Source organism: Melanostigma gelatinosum (genome assembly GCF_949748355.1).
Source record: "Melanostigma gelatinosum genome assembly, chromosome: 16".
Lineage (NCBI taxonomy): Eukaryota > Metazoa > Chordata > Actinopteri > Perciformes > Zoarcidae > Melanostigma > Melanostigma gelatinosum.
Window position 1 is genome coordinate 2,197,546 of NC_136649.1, and position 21,924 is coordinate 2,219,469.

At 41.1% G+C, this 21,924-nt stretch overlaps 1 protein-coding gene across 1 annotated transcript in view; it reads right to left on the reverse strand.

Annotated features, from left to right (window-relative positions):
- Positions 1-1,077: 1,077 nt before the first annotated feature.
- The window catches only part of LOC306789953 (disheveled-associated activator of morphogenesis 1-like), a 33,283-nt gene continuing 12,436 nt past the window's right edge, over positions 1,078-21,924 (reverse strand). Inside the window, exons 4-26 of the mRNA XM_079286058.1 lie at positions 20,691-20,762; positions 19,732-19,826; positions 19,394-19,613; positions 16,811-16,924; positions 16,394-16,504; positions 15,603-15,706; positions 15,390-15,456; positions 14,792-14,909; positions 14,574-14,712; positions 13,555-13,613; positions 12,783-12,970; positions 12,394-12,651; positions 10,946-11,053; positions 10,543-10,643; positions 10,298-10,382; positions 9,166-9,272; positions 6,169-6,257; positions 5,747-5,915; positions 3,743-3,850; positions 2,712-2,772; positions 2,444-2,578; positions 1,643-1,813; positions 1,078-1,412 (exon numbers count right to left, since the gene is read on the reverse strand). Coding sequence (XP_079142184.1) covers positions 1,194-1,412; positions 1,643-1,813; positions 2,444-2,578; positions 2,712-2,772; positions 3,743-3,850; positions 5,747-5,915; positions 6,169-6,257; positions 9,166-9,272; positions 10,298-10,382; positions 10,543-10,643; positions 10,946-11,053; positions 12,394-12,651; positions 12,783-12,970; positions 13,555-13,613; positions 14,574-14,712; positions 14,792-14,909; positions 15,390-15,456; positions 15,603-15,706; positions 16,394-16,504; positions 16,811-16,924; positions 19,394-19,613; positions 19,732-19,826; positions 20,691-20,762 — 2,898 coding nt within the window. The 3' untranslated portion in view covers positions 1,078-1,193. The remainder of the gene's footprint in view (positions 1,413-1,642; positions 1,814-2,443; positions 2,579-2,711; positions 2,773-3,742; positions 3,851-5,746; positions 5,916-6,168; positions 6,258-9,165; positions 9,273-10,297; positions 10,383-10,542; positions 10,644-10,945; positions 11,054-12,393; positions 12,652-12,782; positions 12,971-13,554; positions 13,614-14,573; positions 14,713-14,791; positions 14,910-15,389; positions 15,457-15,602; positions 15,707-16,393; positions 16,505-16,810; positions 16,925-19,393; positions 19,614-19,731; positions 19,827-20,690; positions 20,763-21,924) is intronic.

Genomic DNA, 21,924 nt, shown 5'->3' on the forward strand with positions numbered 1-21,924 from the left:
CCAATGCACCTCAAACCCACCAAACAGGCATTGATATAATATTGTTTCAAAAATATCAAGGCTGCATCAACTTTGGAGTGATTGAAATAGAAGATCCGAAAGACAGATGTCAATGCAATTGATTGCAATCGTTTGAATTTTTATTTGACTTATATGCATGCATTTCTTGTTAAAAAAGAACTTCGCAACACCTTAATAAATGAAGGTTGATCGCCATCATGGTCCTTAAGTCTTCCCCTGTCCCAGTGGATTATGACCCAACACGCTGGCCAGTTTCACACGTTTCATAAATACGTTTGATATCAGCCTCGTATCACGCTTGCATACATGGTTAAACAATTGGGAAACAATTCTTTAGATTTAGCCAACAAAACTACTTGGCTAAGGTTTGAAAAAAGAGCATGGTTTGTGTTCAAATAGTAACGCAATGACGCAACACAACGTTACATAACAAGCAAAAACTCAACATTTACTTTTGGTTGCACACCAACAGTGGTCTCCTGGGTGACAGTCCTGTGTTTGCTTTACCCATCCATCACCTGTCCTAATTCCTCTAATTCTTATAATATAAAGACTTCATCATTTCACCCATATTACATTTACTATTGTATATCTACCCGTATCAAGTGATAATACTGGTCCTTGGTCAGAGAAGAACAATCATCATTATCCATTTTAAAGGAATGCAATCCACCCAAAAATAGTTTTGTTAGAATCTATTGTAAATATTAACAATGAATGCAACTATTGCATGATGTAATTGTAGATATTTACAACCTGGCATTAAAAAAATGGACGGAGTAACACTTTAAGGAACTTTAAGTAACACAGAAAGGAAACTGTCAGAACTTTATTGTTGACAGTTACTAAATCATCCATTTTTAAAATGTAGTATGAATATTACATTGATCAGTGAATGTTTTAGAGATGAACTGACAGATTTTCTTAAGTTAACAATTCTAATGGAACTCACAAACCAGAGTTGTGCAAACTTGAGCAAATATACAAGGATATAATTATCGTACTATAATGACTCACATATTCTATCTGAGAACATGTGTCTCTTTGTTACTTTTTGCTTCAGGTCCACACATTCAGAAACATTCATGACGTGACATCAGATACATTGTCATTGTAGTTTCAGACAGCTCAAGTGTCTGCTGTTGTCGGCAGCGACACCATACATTCAGAGGTCACACCGAGTCCTCCTGCTGGTTCAGTTCTGTTACCGGTCTCTCCCGGCCGCCGTCAAACAAGTTATGTCTCCGCTGTTTTCTACGGTTCATTTTGGACATGTCCATTTCGAACACCTCTCCGGAGCGCAGAGCGGACACCAAGTCATCAAACTCACCGCCCCCCTCTTCCTCGTTTGCTTTGGCCTTCTTCGCCTTCTGCTCCCTGTCTCTCTTCAGCTGGACGAGAGGAGAGAGAGGTCAGGACAGGAGAGGACAGATGGGCATACTGTACGTTGATCTATGACTGAGGTGATCATCAGTATATGGACACAGGGAAAGTAGGTAGGCAATGTCAGTGACTTTTTATTTATCTAACCACTATGTTTGACACCTGGTAAAGGACAATTCAAATACATTTAGCATCCTATCAAAACTCACGACATTTCTCTCTGACAATGTCTTCCAACCTGTGTCTCCATGAGTATCCTCTTCTCCTCCTCTTCCTTGCGTCGGGCCATCCTTTCATTGTCCTGTTCGGCCTCTGAGAAAGCTGCGAGGAAAGTGTCGAAGATCCCAAAGAAGGTATCTGGCTGCAGGTTGGACGAGTCTTCTCCAAAGTGTCTCAGTGCCTTTACAAACTTTGACAGGAGAGATGATGGTGGAAGGTGATCATTTGGTCAGTTGCTACATTCTTGTCTGAATCTGCTTCAGGCCTTTATACACCAAGTTCGTGTTTTTTCCTCCGTTGTTGGAACAGGTTTTTTTGCATCTGTCAAAATAGTTTGACCACTCACAGCCGCCGTACATGAAAACCTCATCATCCAAAACGGCATCTGATGAGCTGATTTACTGGGTTTCGTTTCCCAGCACAAAGCACGATAAACAAAGTAACACAAGATTTAAAAGACAGATTGTGGCAGGAGGTCACAGAAGAACTTGCAATATTGCATGGTTCCAAAACAAAAGACGTAGGAAAGATTAGACAGTGATTGTCCTCGAGGCAGCTTTATGATAGCTTCTTGCTAATGCCATTCATTCATTAGCCCCGTTTGGGACCGACGTAATTTATTCAGTTTTGTCTTGCATTGCAACAAACAGAATAACATGCATTGGATTTGGTGTGTGATAATTATTGGACAATGAATTAATAAAACACAAACTTGGTGTGCAGAATTCCTTCAGTATTACGACGATGTTCAAAGTCTTTGAAGGCCGAGACTGAAAACGGGACAAAATTAATGTGAATAACAACGATCTGTTTTACTCACCACTTCTTTGGCCTCGCTGAGCGACTCCTCCAACTCCGAGAAGCTGAAGGAGGCCACGGTGACGAACTGACTGACCACGGGGACAAACTTATCCGCAGGACCCTGAGGGGACTGACCCCGCTGGCACTGCAGCTCCTGGAGATGAACGAACACACTGAATGATAATCACATGTTTGAATATTATCCATGCATTGCTTCTATCGATTTACAGACCATTGGGGCGACTATGGGCAAAGAACAGATTGTAAATCACTCTGAGCTTACTCACCGCCTCAACACTCTTTAGGCCAGATCTCAGACTGCCGATGTCCTTCTCCAACTCTGTCATACTGGAGAGACAGTGCAAGAGGCGGAGGGACACATGGGAGGATGGAGATAATGAGTAACGTGACAGCTGCATATCATGAATATAACATTTTAAACTTTTTTTGGACTTTTTGCTTCTAGGTGTAGTCGGAAATATTTCTTGGGGTGTCAACAGTTCAACAAGTCTTGTTGTCACAGTGAGGTTGCCAGGTTTGGTACCATCCCAGTGTTGCTGCACAGAGCTTGTATACTTAGGCGAGATGGTTCAGAAGACCGCAACTGGTTTCATATATACGACTAAACCATGCTGACAATACATTTAAAGGGACAGTGCGTAAGATTTGGTGGCTTCTAGCGGTGAGGTTTGCAGATTGCAACCAACTGAATACCCCTCTGCTCACACCTCCTGTGGTATATTGATCACATTAAGTGATATGGTTAATGACTACAAATGCTTTTTGGACCTCAGTGAACACGGTCCTTTCATAGTAACTGTAGCGCACTTGCGCAGTACAGACTTAAGAGTTTTAATACACCTCGTCAATACACCACACCTCCTTCTCCAAGACTGTGGTAATGCTGTTCACCTCGCTTAAAGGCCGTGCTAACCTTAATAACTCCACTATAGGGGCAACAGAAGTCAGATGGCCGCTGGTTAACCATGGTTTTAAACTCTGTAGCTCACATTTTACAAGTGTGTCGGAGAACTATGGTGGCCTTTAGGTAACGTAAAAAAACATGAAAGGCTCTCTAGAGCCAGGGTTTAGTTTGTCCATTCTGGGCTACTGTAGAAACACAGCAGTGTCAGACTCACAAAAACACAACCATTCTTAGCTTCAGGTGATAGAATGACAACATAGCTATGAATATTACATTCCATTTCTGTTCATAGATCCCCCAAAATACTGCACACTGGCCCTTTAAATTTGACTCCAATAGACTTGATTCCGCATGTATTACTTCGACAATACGAGTGTCCCCGCTCGTTCTTACTTGACTTTGGCAGCCTCTGGCACATTTTGCAGCTCTTCACTGAAAGCTGCCACCTTCGGGTACTTCTTTTCCAGTACAGTGATCATGTAGTGGAGCAGAGTGACATTTCTACAAACACACAACACATACTGTACATTCAGCAGTCAATCGTTTATCACGACTTTTCAAAGCAAACTTACAAATAGACCTTTCTCCACAGCAGACATTTGACTCGTCATTGTAAAAAACACAGATAAAATGAACAATCATGGCGACGCTTTCTATGACGCCGATGTTGATAATGTAATATAAACATAATGTGTCTTGATCAGCTTATAGCACTGTATGATTATAGTTATAATCCCTCATAAACATGTCAAGTATCATACTACTTCATAATTGCTGGTCACTCACTGAATTTGTTTGCAAGCCCATGTCTATAATGTATTATAAGCATACTTATAATGCATGTGATCTGCTTATAGCACGGTGTCATTATACAGGTAGAGTTGTTTCAGGTGTGGTCTATAATTTCATTGGTGAAATGTAAAAGTTCATCATTCAGGGTGGTCAAATTGGTATGACCTGTTAAACATTTTCACGTTTCATGTTTTGTTTTTGATTTTTATATCGAATTTTCTTAAAGTAAATAATGACGAATTACAGTGATTTATAACCAGGTTGTAATCATATATCATATCATATTATATCGTATACATATATCGTATCATATTATCCCATACATCAGGAATTTCATTACTTGGTTTAAAGCACCCACTAGCCACTTAGAATAATTACATTATAACACATTATAACTGTGCTTATAATGCATTGTAAACATATTCTGATGAACTATGAGAATTATAATACATATAATCCAGTGGTGGGCCGTCAGGGCCAGCTAAGCCTTCTCTGCTGGCCTAAACTGAATCACAAAGTTATAGCTATTTTATAATTCAATATTTTTTCATAAATACACTACATGTATTGTAATTCTTTTTCCCCATTAGCTTATTTTCTCATTGCACAGCTGTCTGGCTGACAGCGTCGCACATTTTATGTCTGGGAATGTGTTTCATTCATCTGAGCATCTTGGTGTTTGGAGCTATGCTATGCTAACATGAGGACGCCATAGCACAGCAGGACACTACAGTGCTTTTGAAAACTTTTGGAGAAACCTGAGTGGATCTACAGATCAACGAACAGGCTCGCACGGTCCGCGGAGGTGGGATACCGGCCGGCGAAGGTGGGGTACCGGCCGGCGGCCAGGGCAGGGATCCCGTTGGGATCCCTGCCGGCAGCAGTCGGCCGCGCCGGCCGGCGGAGGTGCGATCCCGGCCCCACTGCGAACCGGCCGCCGTAGACCGGCGAGATACAACTGGGGAGGCGCGACTGTCACTGGCGTCCATGAATCGAGAAGGACTTCTTACTGGAACCGAAACGATGTACTGGGATTAAACTCTTTGTCAACAAAGAATTCGGTAAGTGACAAACTGCAGTAACGTTTTTATGAATAATATTTGATGGCTCGTGCTCTTGTGTGGTGGAATGCGTGGATCCGCTGCAGGTTTGCTGGATTGATGTGTCATGCTTTGTTGTCATATGAATATATGTGACTGGTTCTTATGACTTCGTGGGTGTCATTGTGTTAATTACGTTGATTTGACTATGCATTGTCCGTTAATGACGCAGCATCCCGTCATGCACGGATTCATGCATCTGCACCGTAGCTGTTCAACTGTAGTAGGACAACACAGAAGGTCCAGGCATAAAATGCACGGCCTGCCACAGATATAATCCCTGTGTCAGTGAGTGACCAGCAACTATGAAGTAGTATGATACTTGATGTTAAAGTCATTGTAAAATGCATCATAATGGGTTGTGATTGGTGTTATAAAATACTATGGATATTTATGAGCACTTATATTTATCATTATACAGTGTTATAAGCAGATTATGAACAACACCAGGTTCCTGTATTATTTCTTCCTGCTGTGATGTACAAAGCCCTGCTGTGAACTGTACTTGTCAATGCTGGACTTGGTGTCAGCTATCTTGTTGAGGCTGGATACTTTAAATCCGTAGGCGTTGCCCCGTTGTCCTTTGTTCATGTAGTTCCCGAAGGCCAGGACCACCTCCAGGAGCTGCCGCAGCATCCCGCTCTGCGCCACCTCCCTGGACGCCAGACTCAGAGCTGAGAGCGCAGAGACGAGGAGGCAATGTCATATATATATATATATATATATATATATATATATATATATATATATATATATATATATATATATATATATATATATATATATATATATATATATATATATATAGTAATAATGGAATATCTGATATCTGATATCTTAAAAAAAACATTTTACAAAACAGAATTTAAAGACACATAGTGACACGCAGATTCAAATGAACATAAACACTCTTTGGAAGTAGCCCACCTTTGATTTTAGGTTTGATGTCGGCCATCCTTTCAGCAAACTTCTTCTTGAAGTAGAGAGAGTGGAGTCTCTGTTGATAGTGGTTGATGCTGGGGAGGACACAAATGAGACAGCAAAATATTGTCACTGGCAGCTGTTAGCAGGAGGAGGGGGAACTAGCTTATATATCACTATGTAAATACTTATGTGATGAAATGCACAACTACGCAGCAAAGGTCTTTGCAGATCCTACGTAGACTTTGGTTTTTAGGTAAACCCTTTAAGAAACAGTGTGTAGGATTTAGAGGCCTCGAGCTGTGATGTTACAGATCGCCGGCCAGTTGAAACTATTTGAGTGTGCCAAGCGCGTATAGGAGAATGTGCAGCGGCAGACGTGAAAACGCGAATGTCCTTGGAGAGATAGGATTTTCAAGTAAATGTACAGTGGAAGTTACCGTTTGTGGAGAAATGAGGACTGCAGCTCCTCAAGACCACCAACAGAGGTTTTCCGTGTTTGGGTTTTTCAGCCCTGGAGACCAAAACAAGGGTGTTCCCACCCTGTGTTTTCCAACCACGGTCAGAAAGTCAATACCTGTGGGTTTTGTCCATTCTAGTCTACCGTATGAACATGGCAGCCATCTTCGTGAAGAGGACCGGCTCCGTATGTAGAAATAAACGGCTCATTTTAAGCAAATAAAAACATAATGATCGTTATTTCCAGGTTTTATACTGAAGAAAACATACTTATTAATGTTACATTCCATTTCTGCCTCTAGATGCTCCTAAATGTTACACACTTTAAACGCATAAAGTTCCTTCTCCGGTTTGCAACCTGGCACTATATTACACTCGTCTCTGATTCATTAATTTCATTCAATGAAACTCCTCCAATTGTAACAATGTTGTGCTTTCAACGGTGTCAATAATTGTTAGGCCTCATGGTGGCGCTGTTGTCTCACTGTTACTGTGAATATCACAGCCACAATTTTGAAAAGAGTTCATATGAGCTCACTGTCACGGTAACGCAATGCATTGTAGTGTCTGGAAATGAAGACGAGGCTGCTGATGGTGAGGAAATAGTTTCGTGCTATGTGATGGTTTCAAAGCAGAACAAGGAGCGTGAGAACGACGGAGCTACAGCTCAGACAACACCAGCTCCGAACCGGGACAAAGGTAACAACGCCGTCGACGTAGTGGTCCTGAGAGAAGTTAGCTGCCTCCCACCTGAGCTATCTCAGCTGCCTCCACAGTGCTGCTGTGCTGAACGAGCAGATAGTTTCCCGGCAACATGTCCAACTTGAAGAGGCCAGAAAATCTCACACTCTCCTGGGCCGAGCTTGAGTAAAGGAAAGAGCTGTCTAAAGCTGACGAATGCTCCTCGTCAAGAAACAGAGCAGCCACAGCCGAGGGGCCCCCACACAAACTGCTGGAGGTTCCACATCTGTCCGTCACGCTCAACCACAAAGAGCGGCGCTTTTGTGATTACTGTGCTAATTCAGGTTCGGTCGGTAGTAGATGGTGGAGTAGAAACTTGAATGTGTGTTGTGTGTTGTGTGTTGTGTGTTTCTGTTATTGTAAATACATTCTGAACCCAACCAGAGCCCAATTAATGCGGCAATAGACAAACGTCGGTATTCAAATTATGCACAACAGTCGCTCATTGGTTGTAACGTGAAGCGTTCCTGCTCAACTGGAAATAAAAGAGGCGAATGAGTGCACATATTTTAAAAATGGAGCTGAACATCAGCTCCATCACGAAGAAGGCCCAGCAGAGGATGTACTTCCTGAGGCAGCTGAAGAAATTCAACCTGCCAAAGACAATGATGGTGCATTTCTACACAGCCATCATTGAGTCCATCCTCTGCTCCTCCATCACGGTCTGGTACGCTGCAGCCACTGCCAAGGACAAGGACAGACTGCAGCGCATCATTCGCTCTGCTGAGAGGTGATCGGCTGCAATCTGCCGTCCCTCCAGGATCTGTTCGCTTCAAGGACCCTGAAGTGAGCACAAAAGATTGTTGCCGACCCCTCCCACCCGGGACATGATCTATTTGTGCCCCTCCCATCTGGCAGGAGGCTGCGGTCCATCAGGACCAAGACCTCACGCCACACAAACAGTTTCTTCCCGTCGGCAGTCGGGCTCATCAACAGAGCCCGGGTCCCCCACTGACCTGTCATCCCCAGGACATTTCCTTCTGGTCTCTCCCCTTCTGGTCTCTCCCCTGCATATCCCCGTCTCTCTATTTAAACACACTCGTCACTTTTAACATTCATACACTTCACTTGGTTTACGGTCCTGTTATCTGTTTTTGTGTGCACTTCATTCCATATCCTATATTCCATATCTTATTGTACATTTCAAATATGTTTCTATTTCCTGCACTGTGCTGACTGTTTCTGATAGTTAAATGTTATTTGATAGTTAAGTGTTATTTGATAGTTAAGTGTTATTTGATAGTTTATGTTATTTTGATAGTTAAGTGTTATTTGATAGTTTATGTTATTTTGATAGTTAAGTGTTATTTGATAGTTAAGTGTTATTTGATAGTTTATGTTATTTTGATAGTTAAGTGTTATTTGATAGTTTATGTTATTTTGATAGTTAAGTGTTATTTGATAGTTAAGTGTTATTGTTTATTGTTGAATGTTATGCACCTTCCGCCACGACAAATTCCTTGCAGGTGAAAACTTGCTTGGCAATAAACGGTTCTGATTCTGATTCTGAAAAAAGACTTGCGGTGAACCCAACCCGATTTAAGCTAGGGGGATTTTTGCGAAATGACATCCCGGTCCTAATAATGACACCGTGACCTTTGGTCAGTGCTGCTATGGCAAACAACTCTGGACCCACTCTACGGTCGGGTCATGCTCAAACAGAACTAGTTATAGTTCTAGGTACAGCTGTTCCTAACGGACACACTCGAGGGCAGAGCGCATTTCTTATAGGCAGTCTCTGCTGGAAGACATATACAGGCTGGGTTGCTGCTTATGCATGTGTGTGTGTGTGTGTGTGTGTACCTGCTCATGTCATACAGGAAGCGGTCTGCTTTGGCCATACGTTCCAGCTCGTGCTTGTGTTCTCCCAACAGCTCCATGTCGCTCTTCTCAGGAACAAACTTCAGAAGCTTCACGCACACACGCACGCACGCACGCACGCACGCACACACACACACACACACACACACACACACACACACACACACACACACACACACACACACACACACACTATAAAAATGTGTAATGAATTTGATAAGTTCTTTATGTATATATTGATCAGACACCCATGAGTCCTAAATAAATACAATTTTCTTCCATTAGAAGCACGCATCACAGTGGCTTCTTCAATATCATCTGAAGAGCCGCTGCTCAAATCACGGTACATGTAGTTTTATACAACAATGTCAATATATTAGTGCTGGGCAAGTTAACACGTTAATTTCGCGTTAACACATTCATTAATTCACGCCGACAATTATTTTATCGCGCGTTAACGCATTTAAAAAATGTATTATAATTATTCATTTTTTTAATTGAAAGACGAGAGACAATACATAGAGATACCAACAAGAGGATGACAGTGGGATAAAAGCCAGCAAACATCCTATAGTCAGTTTATTATTATTGTAACAGACTGTCTCATGTTTATCGTTTTGTATTGGAGATATGATGTCCCTTCAGGGTTGCCGTAGAGAAAAGGCGACTTCTGCTTCTGGTCGGGGGGGGGGGCATAAATAAAGAGAGAAGCTGCACCAGCTGTTGCTCTCCCTGGAGACTACTGGACATCGCTGCGGTAAAGTCAGCAGACACTCAGATCTCCGTGGTCATCTCAGCGACAACATCCGGTTTCTTCAGATGAACATCCGGTTTTCAGAATAAGATGCCAACAAAGTATGAATTATATTCACATTAAGTATGAAACATGCTGCCTGCATCTCGTGAATCAAATGTTATTGCCCTTTTGTTCATATAGCAGTACTTTTAAAATAAAAGTGCGCAATACACTACTTTTGAATTCATTATTGAACTTTGCCATAACAATGTGATTAATCGCAAAAAATCCATGCGATTAATCGCGATTAAATATTTGAATCGTTGCCCAGCACTACAATATATGTATACTGTGTTACTTTGAGTGTATGTTTGGCACCTGCTCCAGCATGTCTCTAGGTAAGTCCTCCTGTTCATCCATGGTCAGGATGGCACGGCGGATCTCCTCATTGGTCAGCCTCAGACTGCAACACGAACATTCACGTTACTTTTCTTATACGGGGGTTTTGAATTCAAATGAATCCCTAAAGCAATGCGTTACACGGGCATAACATGCACATGTTTGTATTGAGGCTGTATCAGAGAGGAGTTTGTTTGGATAATCATTCTAGGCTACACACTGACCGTGAGAGCAGAATGTTACAGTTCTGTGCTCGGCGACCATCGATCACTGACAGCTCCTTGACTTTCTTCACAACAGCCTGCTCATCCTCAGCATCCTTCTGCTGATACACAGAAAAACGATAGAATGCAACTAAATGCTGTACAATACAATATAATCTGTAATAAGACTGGGAACTTGACAATTCATTCATGTATACTAGTATCTTAAGATAACTTTCAAAACAAACAGAGCAACAAAATCTACAAAATTTCATTCGACTGAGCACGAGAAGTGTCTGTGACACAATGAATAGAAATATAGGTGGAAAGACAAGGCAATGACTCAAAGAATGCATGAACATAGTATAAAATGACAGTGCTGCTGACGGTATGACAGATGTTATGCAGAGTCGGTATTTGATACCTGTGGTTTCTGGTAAGCTGAGAAGGTCCTCTGCAGCTCCTCTAGATCCAGAACTTTAAACACCTTGATGTCATCGATCTCTTTCCATATGGTTCCTTCTGTCTTGTTCTGAAACAAACAATATGTGTGTGTTCGTCAACAAAACATTTATTCAGGGTTCAAATAACTTCTTCTTCCAGAGATTTAAGCTGTTTACTCCAAAAGAACAGCGTCAGCTGTTGTTGGTCATTCGCTGATTCGAGCATCGGATGTTATTCTAGATGTTTCTTACTGTCAATAAATCCAACAAACGAAAATACAGTGTGACTTCCCTCTATGGCCCTGAGCTCCAAGCCCATTGGTTCCCTCTGAAGACACTCACAAATACTGTACATAACACTTTCATTTTGGGCTGAACTGAAGCAAAGCAGGCACCAACGGAAACAATGTTAAAGGTAATAAAGGTCAAGCAAAAATGCTGATCAAGACCTTTCTCTGGTTTTAGTTTCTCCGTTCAGCTAGAAACGGTTTCTTGAAGAGTTCAAGGTAACTCAGGTGGAGTAACTCATACAAATGCTCATTTTGTAGGTGAAGTATTCCTTTAAAGACATCATGTGATATGTTACTTCAGGACACTTTAAGAACAAATATTACTGGGACCACTACAGATAGCTGCAGATTTCATATCCAGAAATTCATGTTATACTCTTACCAATGGCTGTGTAACATACACGGTCCAGCCAGTCAGTAGGTTTCCACATCGTCTAGTTTAGAAAGGTTCCTCAAACAGCTGGTCACTGTAGTTTTTATCAAATATTATTAAAAACAGGGGGGAATAGTGTCTTTTGTTGGGGACTATTTTCAGCGGTGGATAATCCATATTTGGTGCTCTAGTGAGTATTTGAGGCAGCAGGACGGTGTATATGGGATTGAGTCAAAACAAACTAGTGTGTGTGTGTTAATGGTAATGAAGGAACGTGTGCAACAGCGTGGCTCACTGATGTGTCGTAATGGAGCTCTATAGTACAGAGGAAGAAACCGAGGCAGCCTTAACATCTGTATGAGATGCACCGGGCTTTCAACTCACTGTAACGGAAACACATCCACGACACTGGCGTTCCAGTCAATGTGGACTTATTTTGCCATAACTGTGTTATGTAACTTACGTTGTTAAATAACGCCATTTATGTAACAAAATGCATTTTACGTAACAAACATACTTATTTTAACTCAGACCACAGTCTTTTACTAAACCCAACCAAATACTTTTGTTGCGTAATGAACCTAAAAACGAAGTAAAACTCCAAAACCGACCAAAAATTGTAGGGCCACTGACCAAGTGGGGCATTGGAGAGATGGGGGTGAGAACATGTTGTACTGCACAAGTAAATGCAGTTTGTGTGGTGGTATAATATAACAGCAGTAGTGACAGTATCAGTAGTGTAGCAGCAGGAACACTCATCCCACACCTCAGGCAGTTTGCTCCAGTTGAATGACTTCAGAGGGTTGGATGGCTGAGGAATATTCTTCTTCTTCTGGACAGCTCCCGGTGGAGCTCCGGGTGGAGGAGGCGGGGCGAATGCAGCCATGCCAAAACTTGGCAGGCCTCCTGGAGGAGGAGGTGGCGGAGGAGGAGGAGGAGGAGAAGAAAAAGGGCTGGCCGGGACGGGACCGGGAGGGACTAAACCACCGGAAGACACAGGAGGTCCTCCTGGAACACTGGACGTCTAACAAGACAACAGAATTGCATCCATTATGAACTGATGACCGAGACACTATCATTGTGGAGACGGGATCTGACGGACACTGTGAGAAAAGGATCAGTAACATTTGTATCTGGTGGTGTTGGCGGACATACAGAGCTGAGCTGCTGCAGCCGAGCAGACAGTTCTCCCACTTGCAGCCGAGCTTGCTTGTGGTCGTTGCTCTCTCGCTCCAGCTTGTCTTTCAGCTTGTTCAGCATCACCATCATGTCCTCTTTCTCCTCGTTCTTGGCCTCGCACTCCCTCTCTTTCTTTTCAAAACGCTGCTGCAAGTTGTGATGCTCTGGAGAGAAGGTGGGACAGACAGAGACAGGTGACTTACGGGAGGTTCTTCATTCTGCCGACTACGGTTGAGTCGATCAATGTGTTGGCCGTTCGTGCTCCATCTTGATTTATTTACCACGAGTGTCATGATTACGTGCTGGGACCTTGATGAGCCAACTTTGCAGGCTTCGAGGCTTTGTGGGTTTTGTTGATTACATAGTGAAATTAGCCAAACACTTACTAAGCACTTACCCTGTTACATACATTTCAATCGATATTATCTGGATATTACCCTTGTTAACGCCAAGCTACCTGGTTATTACTTACATGATATTACTTAATTATTACCTCTTTATTATCAAACGATTTCCCCACTATCACCATGTTATTACTGCGCTGTAATGTAAAGTGACACCGACACAGAGATTATTGCATTGTTCATGATTATTCTTTTGTAACCTGCAGTAATTATGAAAGATAAATTATTTCATCAAACTGACTTGTCCAAGTCCTCCATTTCCACTTTGGTACGGTAAACAGGATTCAGAGTTCTAGTCCTCTCTACTACATTTATATGCTGTATAGTGTATGGTGAGTGTTTACCTTTCCTCGTTTTATCAGCTTGTTCTTTCCATTCTTTGACCTCGCTCTCCTTGACGAGCCTATAGACACACACACATACAACTGAAGGAAGTTTTCCAAACATGATTTGCATCTATACTACTACTACTACTACACACTACTACACACAAATTAATAGGCTTAAAATGTAACGATCAAAATGTATTTCATTCATTACTTAGAAATATAGCACCATAGAAATTAGGCTTGATATGTTTAATGATGTAAAAATAGTCACAGGCAAACAATCTATTTGTTATTTTCTTAGAAGGTCAGAGTCGGTTGTTTTGTCCAAAAACATTCCTTATTACTATCACCCAGGAGACCAGTGTCCATGTCCCGTGTGAAACCAAAAGCCAATGTTGCCTTTTCTTGACATTGGGTAAAGCAACGTTACCTACATAGCTTTTATAAAATACATGACATTACTACATCCTACTTGACTTTATCTTACTTATTCAAACCCAAATCTAAATGTTTTCCTAAAGCTAACTAAGTGCTTTTGTTGCCTTTAAGCTAAGCAAGTGTTTTGCTGTGAAAACGGACGTTTTGTTTTTAAAGACAGTGAGAGTGAGAACGTGTTGCTTTATACGTTAGATGTACTTACTCACTTCTTTTGATCAAAATTACAAAACAAAGATGTTTTTGTAAATCAAATGTTTTTATTTAGGTATTTATTTGACTTCACTACATCATCAGCAAGAGGTGAATTGTGTTGAGCTGTATGTTTATGGTTAATTATTCAAATCACTGTTGGGTTTCTAAAATATAACAAGGCATTTCTCGGAATTGTTAAGAATTTGTAGGATTACTATTAGAGCTATAATGATTACCATTCAGATTACTGAGCAACCTGTTATAAACGTGTTATAAACTGAATGGTCTCCTCTTAGAGAGCACTATTCCACAGGTAGTGTTTGAATCTCACCTGTTATCGTTACTAAAAACTGCAGAGTTTGCTGCACTAATGCTCCCCAAAGTAAGAAACCCCAGAAACTTACATGCGTACAATATTTTTGACGTTGAAGTCCTCCAGTGGAGCGACATCGGGGTCCTCCCCTTTGTCCGTCTGCAGAACCAGCTGCTGAACTATCCGATCCAACAACACCCAGTAATGAAGAGTGGTACTGCTCTGCTTAACTGCAGACAGACAGATCATGGGTCGTTTCATGGAGATTTAAATAAATGAAAAGTAAAGAAGTCAGACAGCCAGTCTTACATGGCATCATGAGACAGTGCTGCAGTGCAGACAGGAGGTGAGGGTAAGCTTCAGTGTGGTTCAGACTCTTCTTGATCAGCTCAAACATCTGGCTGGCACTTTTAGTTTCTATATGGACCTGAGGCAGAAGATATTCATCAGCCGGCTTTACGCATCTGATTTTCATGTTTTAATGGCATTCATTTCCTAATTATAATAATGATAATAAACTTTGTATATATAGCACCTTCCAAAACACTGTTACAAAGTGCTTAACAATAAATCAGAACACATTTAAAACACAGAGATTCAAATGAAATAAAAGCCAAGATAGCAAAAACAGAGAAAAACAAACTAAAACGTTTTAAATCACAAATAAGCTCACAGCGACTCTCACAAAGTGTATAATTGTAGAACTTATAATAGTAATAATAGTATGCAGCATGTTTTAATGTGTTATTTTGTTTTCCAAGATTCCATTAAATTCCACTTGAAGTTGTGGTGTGTCAGAACTAATGGTGTTTATTGTTAAAAATAAAAAAACCTAATCTTTCTTTTCATCCTTAAAGATCTGGGATCTCATATATAGAAAACCTTTCGGGTAGAAAAATGGACTTACAGCATCAAACCGTTTGGACATATGAAGCTCATCTTCATTCCTCAACATCTGAAAGAAGTCCAGATGTCTGGAAACAACACACAATAAACAACTGAACTCAGTCAAGGTAAGCCGAAGTGCAAATATGTTCCCCGTCCTGCTTCCTGTTTGTCAGTTCAATGGCACAGTATTGAGGTTTGAAAATGCTTGCACCTGTAGGCGCAGCTGACGTACCTGTTCAGGGTGGCGTTGTCATTGGAGCGCAGTTTGTCAATGACCGGCTGAATGCCCAACATCAGAAACTCATAACGCAAATGGATGCGGAACTCCAGGCTGGTCTGAAAACACGCAAACACATGCACACACACATGACGTGCCATGTGGAGTTTATTCCCCAGCAGGAAGGAAGACAATACTGTCATCAGCATATCCCGTAATCCTAAAATGTAATCATCGTATTCATGTTCTGGGTCGACAATATGTAAAAATAAGACAGGTCGAAAAGTTATGCATGGAGTTCAGACAGAGTATCAAACAAACACAAAGGCAAATATATATACCAGCATGATATCACTTAAAGATACAGTACTTATAGTGCAGCTTTACTGGTGTCTGATAACTTATAATTATTTCAGCTTTAATTAAGAACAGCAGAAAACATCTGTCCCTCAGAATCTAAATGTAAAGGTGTGTCTCTAGATCTATTTCTTGACCAACAACAAGTCAATAAACCTGAAGAGAACAACTGGACTGCTACTGGAAACTAGAGAAGGCGATTTATACGCCAATTAGCAGTGAGCATCATCTTTTGGACCTGGAAGCTAAAGAAAGCATCCCCCTGTGCAGGAACGGGTAACACTGCCTTTGTGTTGCCACATTACATATTAACTTTTGAAAATAAAATCAAGGTGTGAGCATCTAGACGTACATCTTTTGGGACCAAGCTACATCACAAACCCAAGTCCATAAGACATTTGACACGAAGCACAGACGATATTTCAAACAGAGGAGCGATGCTTCTTCACCTCTCCTGCTCCCTGGCTCAGCACGGCGTTGATGAAGGACATGATGGCAGTCTTCAGGTTCACTTCATCTCTGTAGCGGCCTGTGGATCTATCCAAGTCTGTCAGCAGGGTCTGCAGACAAAAGACAAATAATGTGTCACCATTATAAAACAATCTTTCTTTCTTTTGATGCCCACAACATTGGAAAACGTTGTAAATTGTGATGTGAAATTGATACACATTTGATGTGATTTGCTGCTTGTGGACTCAGATAAAATGATGCCGATTACTTTCTGTCCCAATCTGATATATGAATGTGAGTGGCAAAAATGGGCTACGTAATGACAATGAATGATCCTTGAATCCTTGAATTCTTGGATGTCAGTGGTCTCTAGCAGAAGACTGAGAGAAGCACACACAGATGAGACAGAAGCAGACCTGAAAGCGAGTTCTCTCCGAAGCTAATTTCTGGTAGTGCAGCATGGCTTCAAGTACTTTCTTGTGGCCCCCTGGCACCAAACACACCGCGCCGAGGATCTCTAACACTGCGACCTGTAGGGAGAGGGAGAAGAGCGGAGAAAGAAGGCCCTGATTATTTACTTTATTATTTTATGATCTTGTCATCAGATCTGGGCAAAAATGTGATCACGGTCAACAGAACCAGAAGACCACGAGAAGCATGCTCCCTTGTCACCTTTATTAGTGGTCACACGTCTCTTCTGACATGTTGCCATGACTAGTGTAATCCCAGTGAAGTACAGTAAGGAAGTAGAAATACTTCCTTACTGTACTTAAGTCATTTTTTTGGATATCTGTACTTTACTTTACTATTTATATTTCTGTTGACTTTTACTTCGTTACATTTTGCAAAGAAAACCGATACTTTTACTCCGATACATTTCCCCTGAAACCTTCGTTACTCGCTGCAAAATCAAATCTATCTTTAGAAACAAAATGAATCCTGAGAGCAGCGTCGGGGACTGTGTTGGAACACAGACTGCAAGCAAGCAGGTTTGGTGAATCAGTGGTCCTAGCAGCAAGTTAAATCATTGGTTAATCACGTTAATGCACAATTGCAAACAAGTGCTCTCAAAGCCGCGGTGTTTTGATTCCCAGTGATGCCCAGGATGCTACATGCTATAGCTACATGAGTAGAATTCCACACAGGACGGGTGGGATGAGGAGAGGTGGATGGTCAAACTAACACTTACAGTTACATTCTAATAGAATGTAACTTCTTTACATTCTAATACAATGTAAAGAAGTTACATTCTAATAGAATGTAACTTCTTTACATTCTAATAGAATTGTCTTTTGAAGATGAACAGGACATGTTTCAGCTTCAAGTAATGACTGGGTTGTTCCTTTCGGTGCTGCTTTAGTATTGATCATGTTTTGATATTTGAGTCATGTTGTGGATGATCAGATGGAGTTATGATGGTAGCAGTCGCCCAATTGCAGATTCATCTTGAGACAAACCTTTGTCTATTGTGTTCAAATCAGGCCCACAGGAGTTTACAAGGCAGGCGTCCTTTCTCAAAACACTGACCTGATGCATCAAGTGGATATGTTTTGCTGAACATAATATTATGCATTGGCCCTCTACATCCTCTAGTCTAATGAGCAGACTTATAAACTCCTTCATAGTGTCATATTGCTTTTCGGAGAATTATGATGATAAGTTCATAGTAGATGGAAAAGTATACTTATGTACAATATATTATGTTGAACATTGTTGCTCCTGGATGGATCACAGCAACCCAATTATGTTCAACACAGCTCCATGTCCTTGGTCATGGTGCCACAGCACTTAAAAGAATAAACTTCATAATTCTCAAAATTCTGACACTTTGCTTTTTTATTAACAGCATTTACTTGTACTTTTACTTTCAATACTTAAGTACATTTAATATCAGAAAATTACTTTTGATACTTAAGTACAATAAATATCAGAAGACTTTTACTGAAGTAGTATTCTAATAGGTGACTTTTACTGGAGTCATTTTCCAGGAAGGTATCTTTACTTTTACTCAAGTATGGCTTTTGGGTACTTTATACACCACTGTGTAATCCTCAGAGAAGTGCACACCTGCCTGTTTGTCTGGTCGTTTTGGTAAACTTTTGGGTTTCCTCCTCCTTTGCCCACCTGATTAACTGTTATCTGCCCAGGTGCATCTTGGAAGAACAGGCCAAATACAGTATTTATTCCTGTGTTTCAGTGACTTTGTTTCTTCAGCTACATTTCCTCAACGGTGTTGTGTTGTTTCATTTCCTCCTTTTGGATTTCCGTCATGTGCTTCATAGTAGGCAACTGCCACCCGTCCTCAGGCCCTGGTGATGACTTTTTATGTGACCCTCCATTCATTGAAACAGAACGAAACAAAAACAGCAGCATACGAATGCAAAAGATAGGCAGGCTGCAGAGGTAATGTTTCAACCATCAGTGTCTGTGTTTTGCAAACATCGATGTGAAGGAGAAATCATTTGGTCTATTTTGCATTTATTATTTTCTCCTACAAAACACACGACACAACTTTGTACATATTTGGTTTTTTGACTCTTTGTGGTTGTATAGTCTCTCTTTGTAGTCATTTAGTGTCTCTTGATGGTCTTTTTGCAACTCTTTGTGGTGGTTTTGCGTCTTTTGATGGTCTTTTTGTAGACAATCTGTTTGTCTTTGTGGTGGTTTTGCATTTCTGCAGTTGTTTAGCGTTTCTTGTGGACATAATCATTTTTTTTGTCTATTTTTAAAAATCTTCCAGCAAAAAATGTCCTGTTGTGTGTTTTGACGGTGACTTCAGTATTACATCTTCAAAAGAGAACTCTGAGCTCTGAAACAGGAATCGGACTGCAAAGACTCAAAGAGGAAACGGATGGACGGGTCAGTGACACATGGCTAATTTCAGCAGCTGGGTTTACCAGTCCTGGTTGGTGCAAACTTCTTCTAATTAAGAAGTATGTAGACCACTAAAATCTAGGTGTTTCTTTGTCATCACGGGGTATTGAATGCACTGTGTGTACCTTGGTTTTGATGCTCTCGGTGGTGAGACTTTGGGCGATAATGTTAATGCTCTCACAGTGACCCAGCACATGAGCTCTGCCTTGCGAGTTGTTCATCAGAGCTTTGATGCAGCCGATCAGAGAGGTGTGGACCTGAGAGTTGGTGGTCTCATAGTCCATTGACTTGAGGAAATTCAGGATGCAAGACAGGCCATCCAAGTCGATGAATCGAGTCACAAACCTGGAGGGGATGGATCAGAATGGCACAGGGTGAAGGTTACTCTCTAGGTCAGTACAGGGGAAAGCAATGCAGCTTTGGGAAATCTCAAAATTGCTGAATAGTGTGTGTGTAGTTGTACCTCATTGGCTGTGTCCTCAGTGCTGTCTTTAGACCATCTACGATTTCATGTCTTCCCTGCTCTTCCTCATCCTCCGGTCCCAGCAGAGTCTTCCTCTGGGAAGAGAGGGGTCGGATTAAATAATGCCTGACTACAGGTCACATACACACTCAGAGGCGATAACGGAGAGAGTTTGGCCCCTAGAATTAAATGTTTCTGGTTTGTAGTGTAGGATCGGCGCACTCCGTGATATTAGCTGACATTAAGTTACAAATAATTGCAATGGCATTTGAATTATCATTATTATTCAAAGGCAGATATATATCAATATATGTATGACAATATCTATAATGAAAAATAACCCATCTTAGAGGCCCCATGTATCAAATTATTCTGGTGAAATTAGTTTGGTATACATTGTTATCTGCAGCGTCCTTGTTGATACACAGGGGGTGGAGACAACATCAAAAAAACATGTTTAAATGTACTCAAAGTGGCTTTAAAATTCATCAATATTTTCACATTTCATAAAGAAAATTAGCAATAAAGATACATTTGTCTGTGTCTTTGAATGACCTTAGAACAGCAGGATGTAAACAAATGGACAAATTCCCAAAGAACGGATCGCGGAGGTTAATGCCATGAATTTTGCATCACTTGCAGCCACTATCCACCCTTCTCAAGTTCTACAAAAGATAATGCTAATGATATTACAGTTCAAATATATCCATAAAGTTTAGCAGATAAGTGCAATTTGCCCCTTTTTTAATCTGATTACCATGTAGCAAAGTGTAAATATTGTAGGCAAAACAAAGTCAGAGAGAAAAAGAAAAATGAAATGTTCCCACCGCGAGCTACAGGTCCTGATCAAACGAGGTGCAGAGGCCTTCCACAAAACTACAGGTCAGAATTTCAACATGACAGAGAGAAACCGTAACAGGAATTTAATATCCAATCAGTACAAACGCAGAGTTACTCACAGCAGCCATGGACCTGAGCTGATCAATATAATACTCTGGCCATCTGGTTGCTCCTTTATTCTCCGCTGCCTCCTGCAAGACACACATGTACAGACACACAGGTCAGGGTCATGGATATACTTAGTTATACTAGACAATAAATCTATGTGTCGTCCTACTACTTTGTAATTTGAAGAATCGTGCTTTGAAATGTACACAAGATGGGGATGGAGTCCAGTCGTGGTGATGGTAACATCATATGATCAAAAAGCCACCCATAGGCTGTCATAGGGGATTCATGACATCAGCGCAGGTTTATGAAGTTTAGATTTAGGTTTTCTGGAGCCAGAACATTGAGGTTGAAAGGCAGGAAGCCTTGGCGGAGCTGAAGCGTGACCAGCAGTTCACTTCGAGGGTATTGGTGGAGACACCTTTCAATACTACAAAAATGCTCCCAGGACATAAGCCTTAATATTTCATTAATTGATCAAAACGTACTCTTCACCAAGACATATCTCACCTCTGTGGTAAATTACTGAGACCGTAACGTCTTGTGAGAAAAACGAACAAAGGTTTAAGGATGCCAGCATCTCTCGTCTACTATGAACCATAACTCAAGACACGTCACTATTGGTCAGTACGATGGCGTCTTCTTGAATCTATCAGCCACCGAGGGGACACATTCAGTCGTTACTCTGTGAGTAAGTGACTGAATGACGGAATGAGTAATGAAAGAATATGTAAGTTACTGACTAGGTGTTATGGTCCTTTTTCATCCAACTAAAACTAAGGAGGTTATTTAGCAGCCAGTACATTTTTGTCCTCAGTATGCTTCAAACTAAATATTTGTTGGATCAACTTCTTAAATGATTTGAGGTCGACAATTGTTTTGACTTTATGAACCCCAAAAATCGGACGTTCTTCAGGCAAACTCCTTTGAACAACCAAGAGCAACACCACGAATGTCTTCTTGGATGGACCGTCTGAAACTGAACTCTATCCCTATTTGTTCGATTCATCACTGCTCTCAACTCTTTTCTACCTCACGTGTGTCCATTGGACACAAATGGCAACACGTATATGATGGTATTTGTTTGAAGCATACTGAACTCTTAAGCTGTAGTTATACTTTCCCCGTCCTTGAGTATGCAAGTATAAATTTCATCATCAGAGGGTCAACGCTAGTCTGTGTGGTCGTCCCATGGACTGTATATTAGAAGCGGACGTAGTCGTCGTGAAAGCATCCACATTTGGT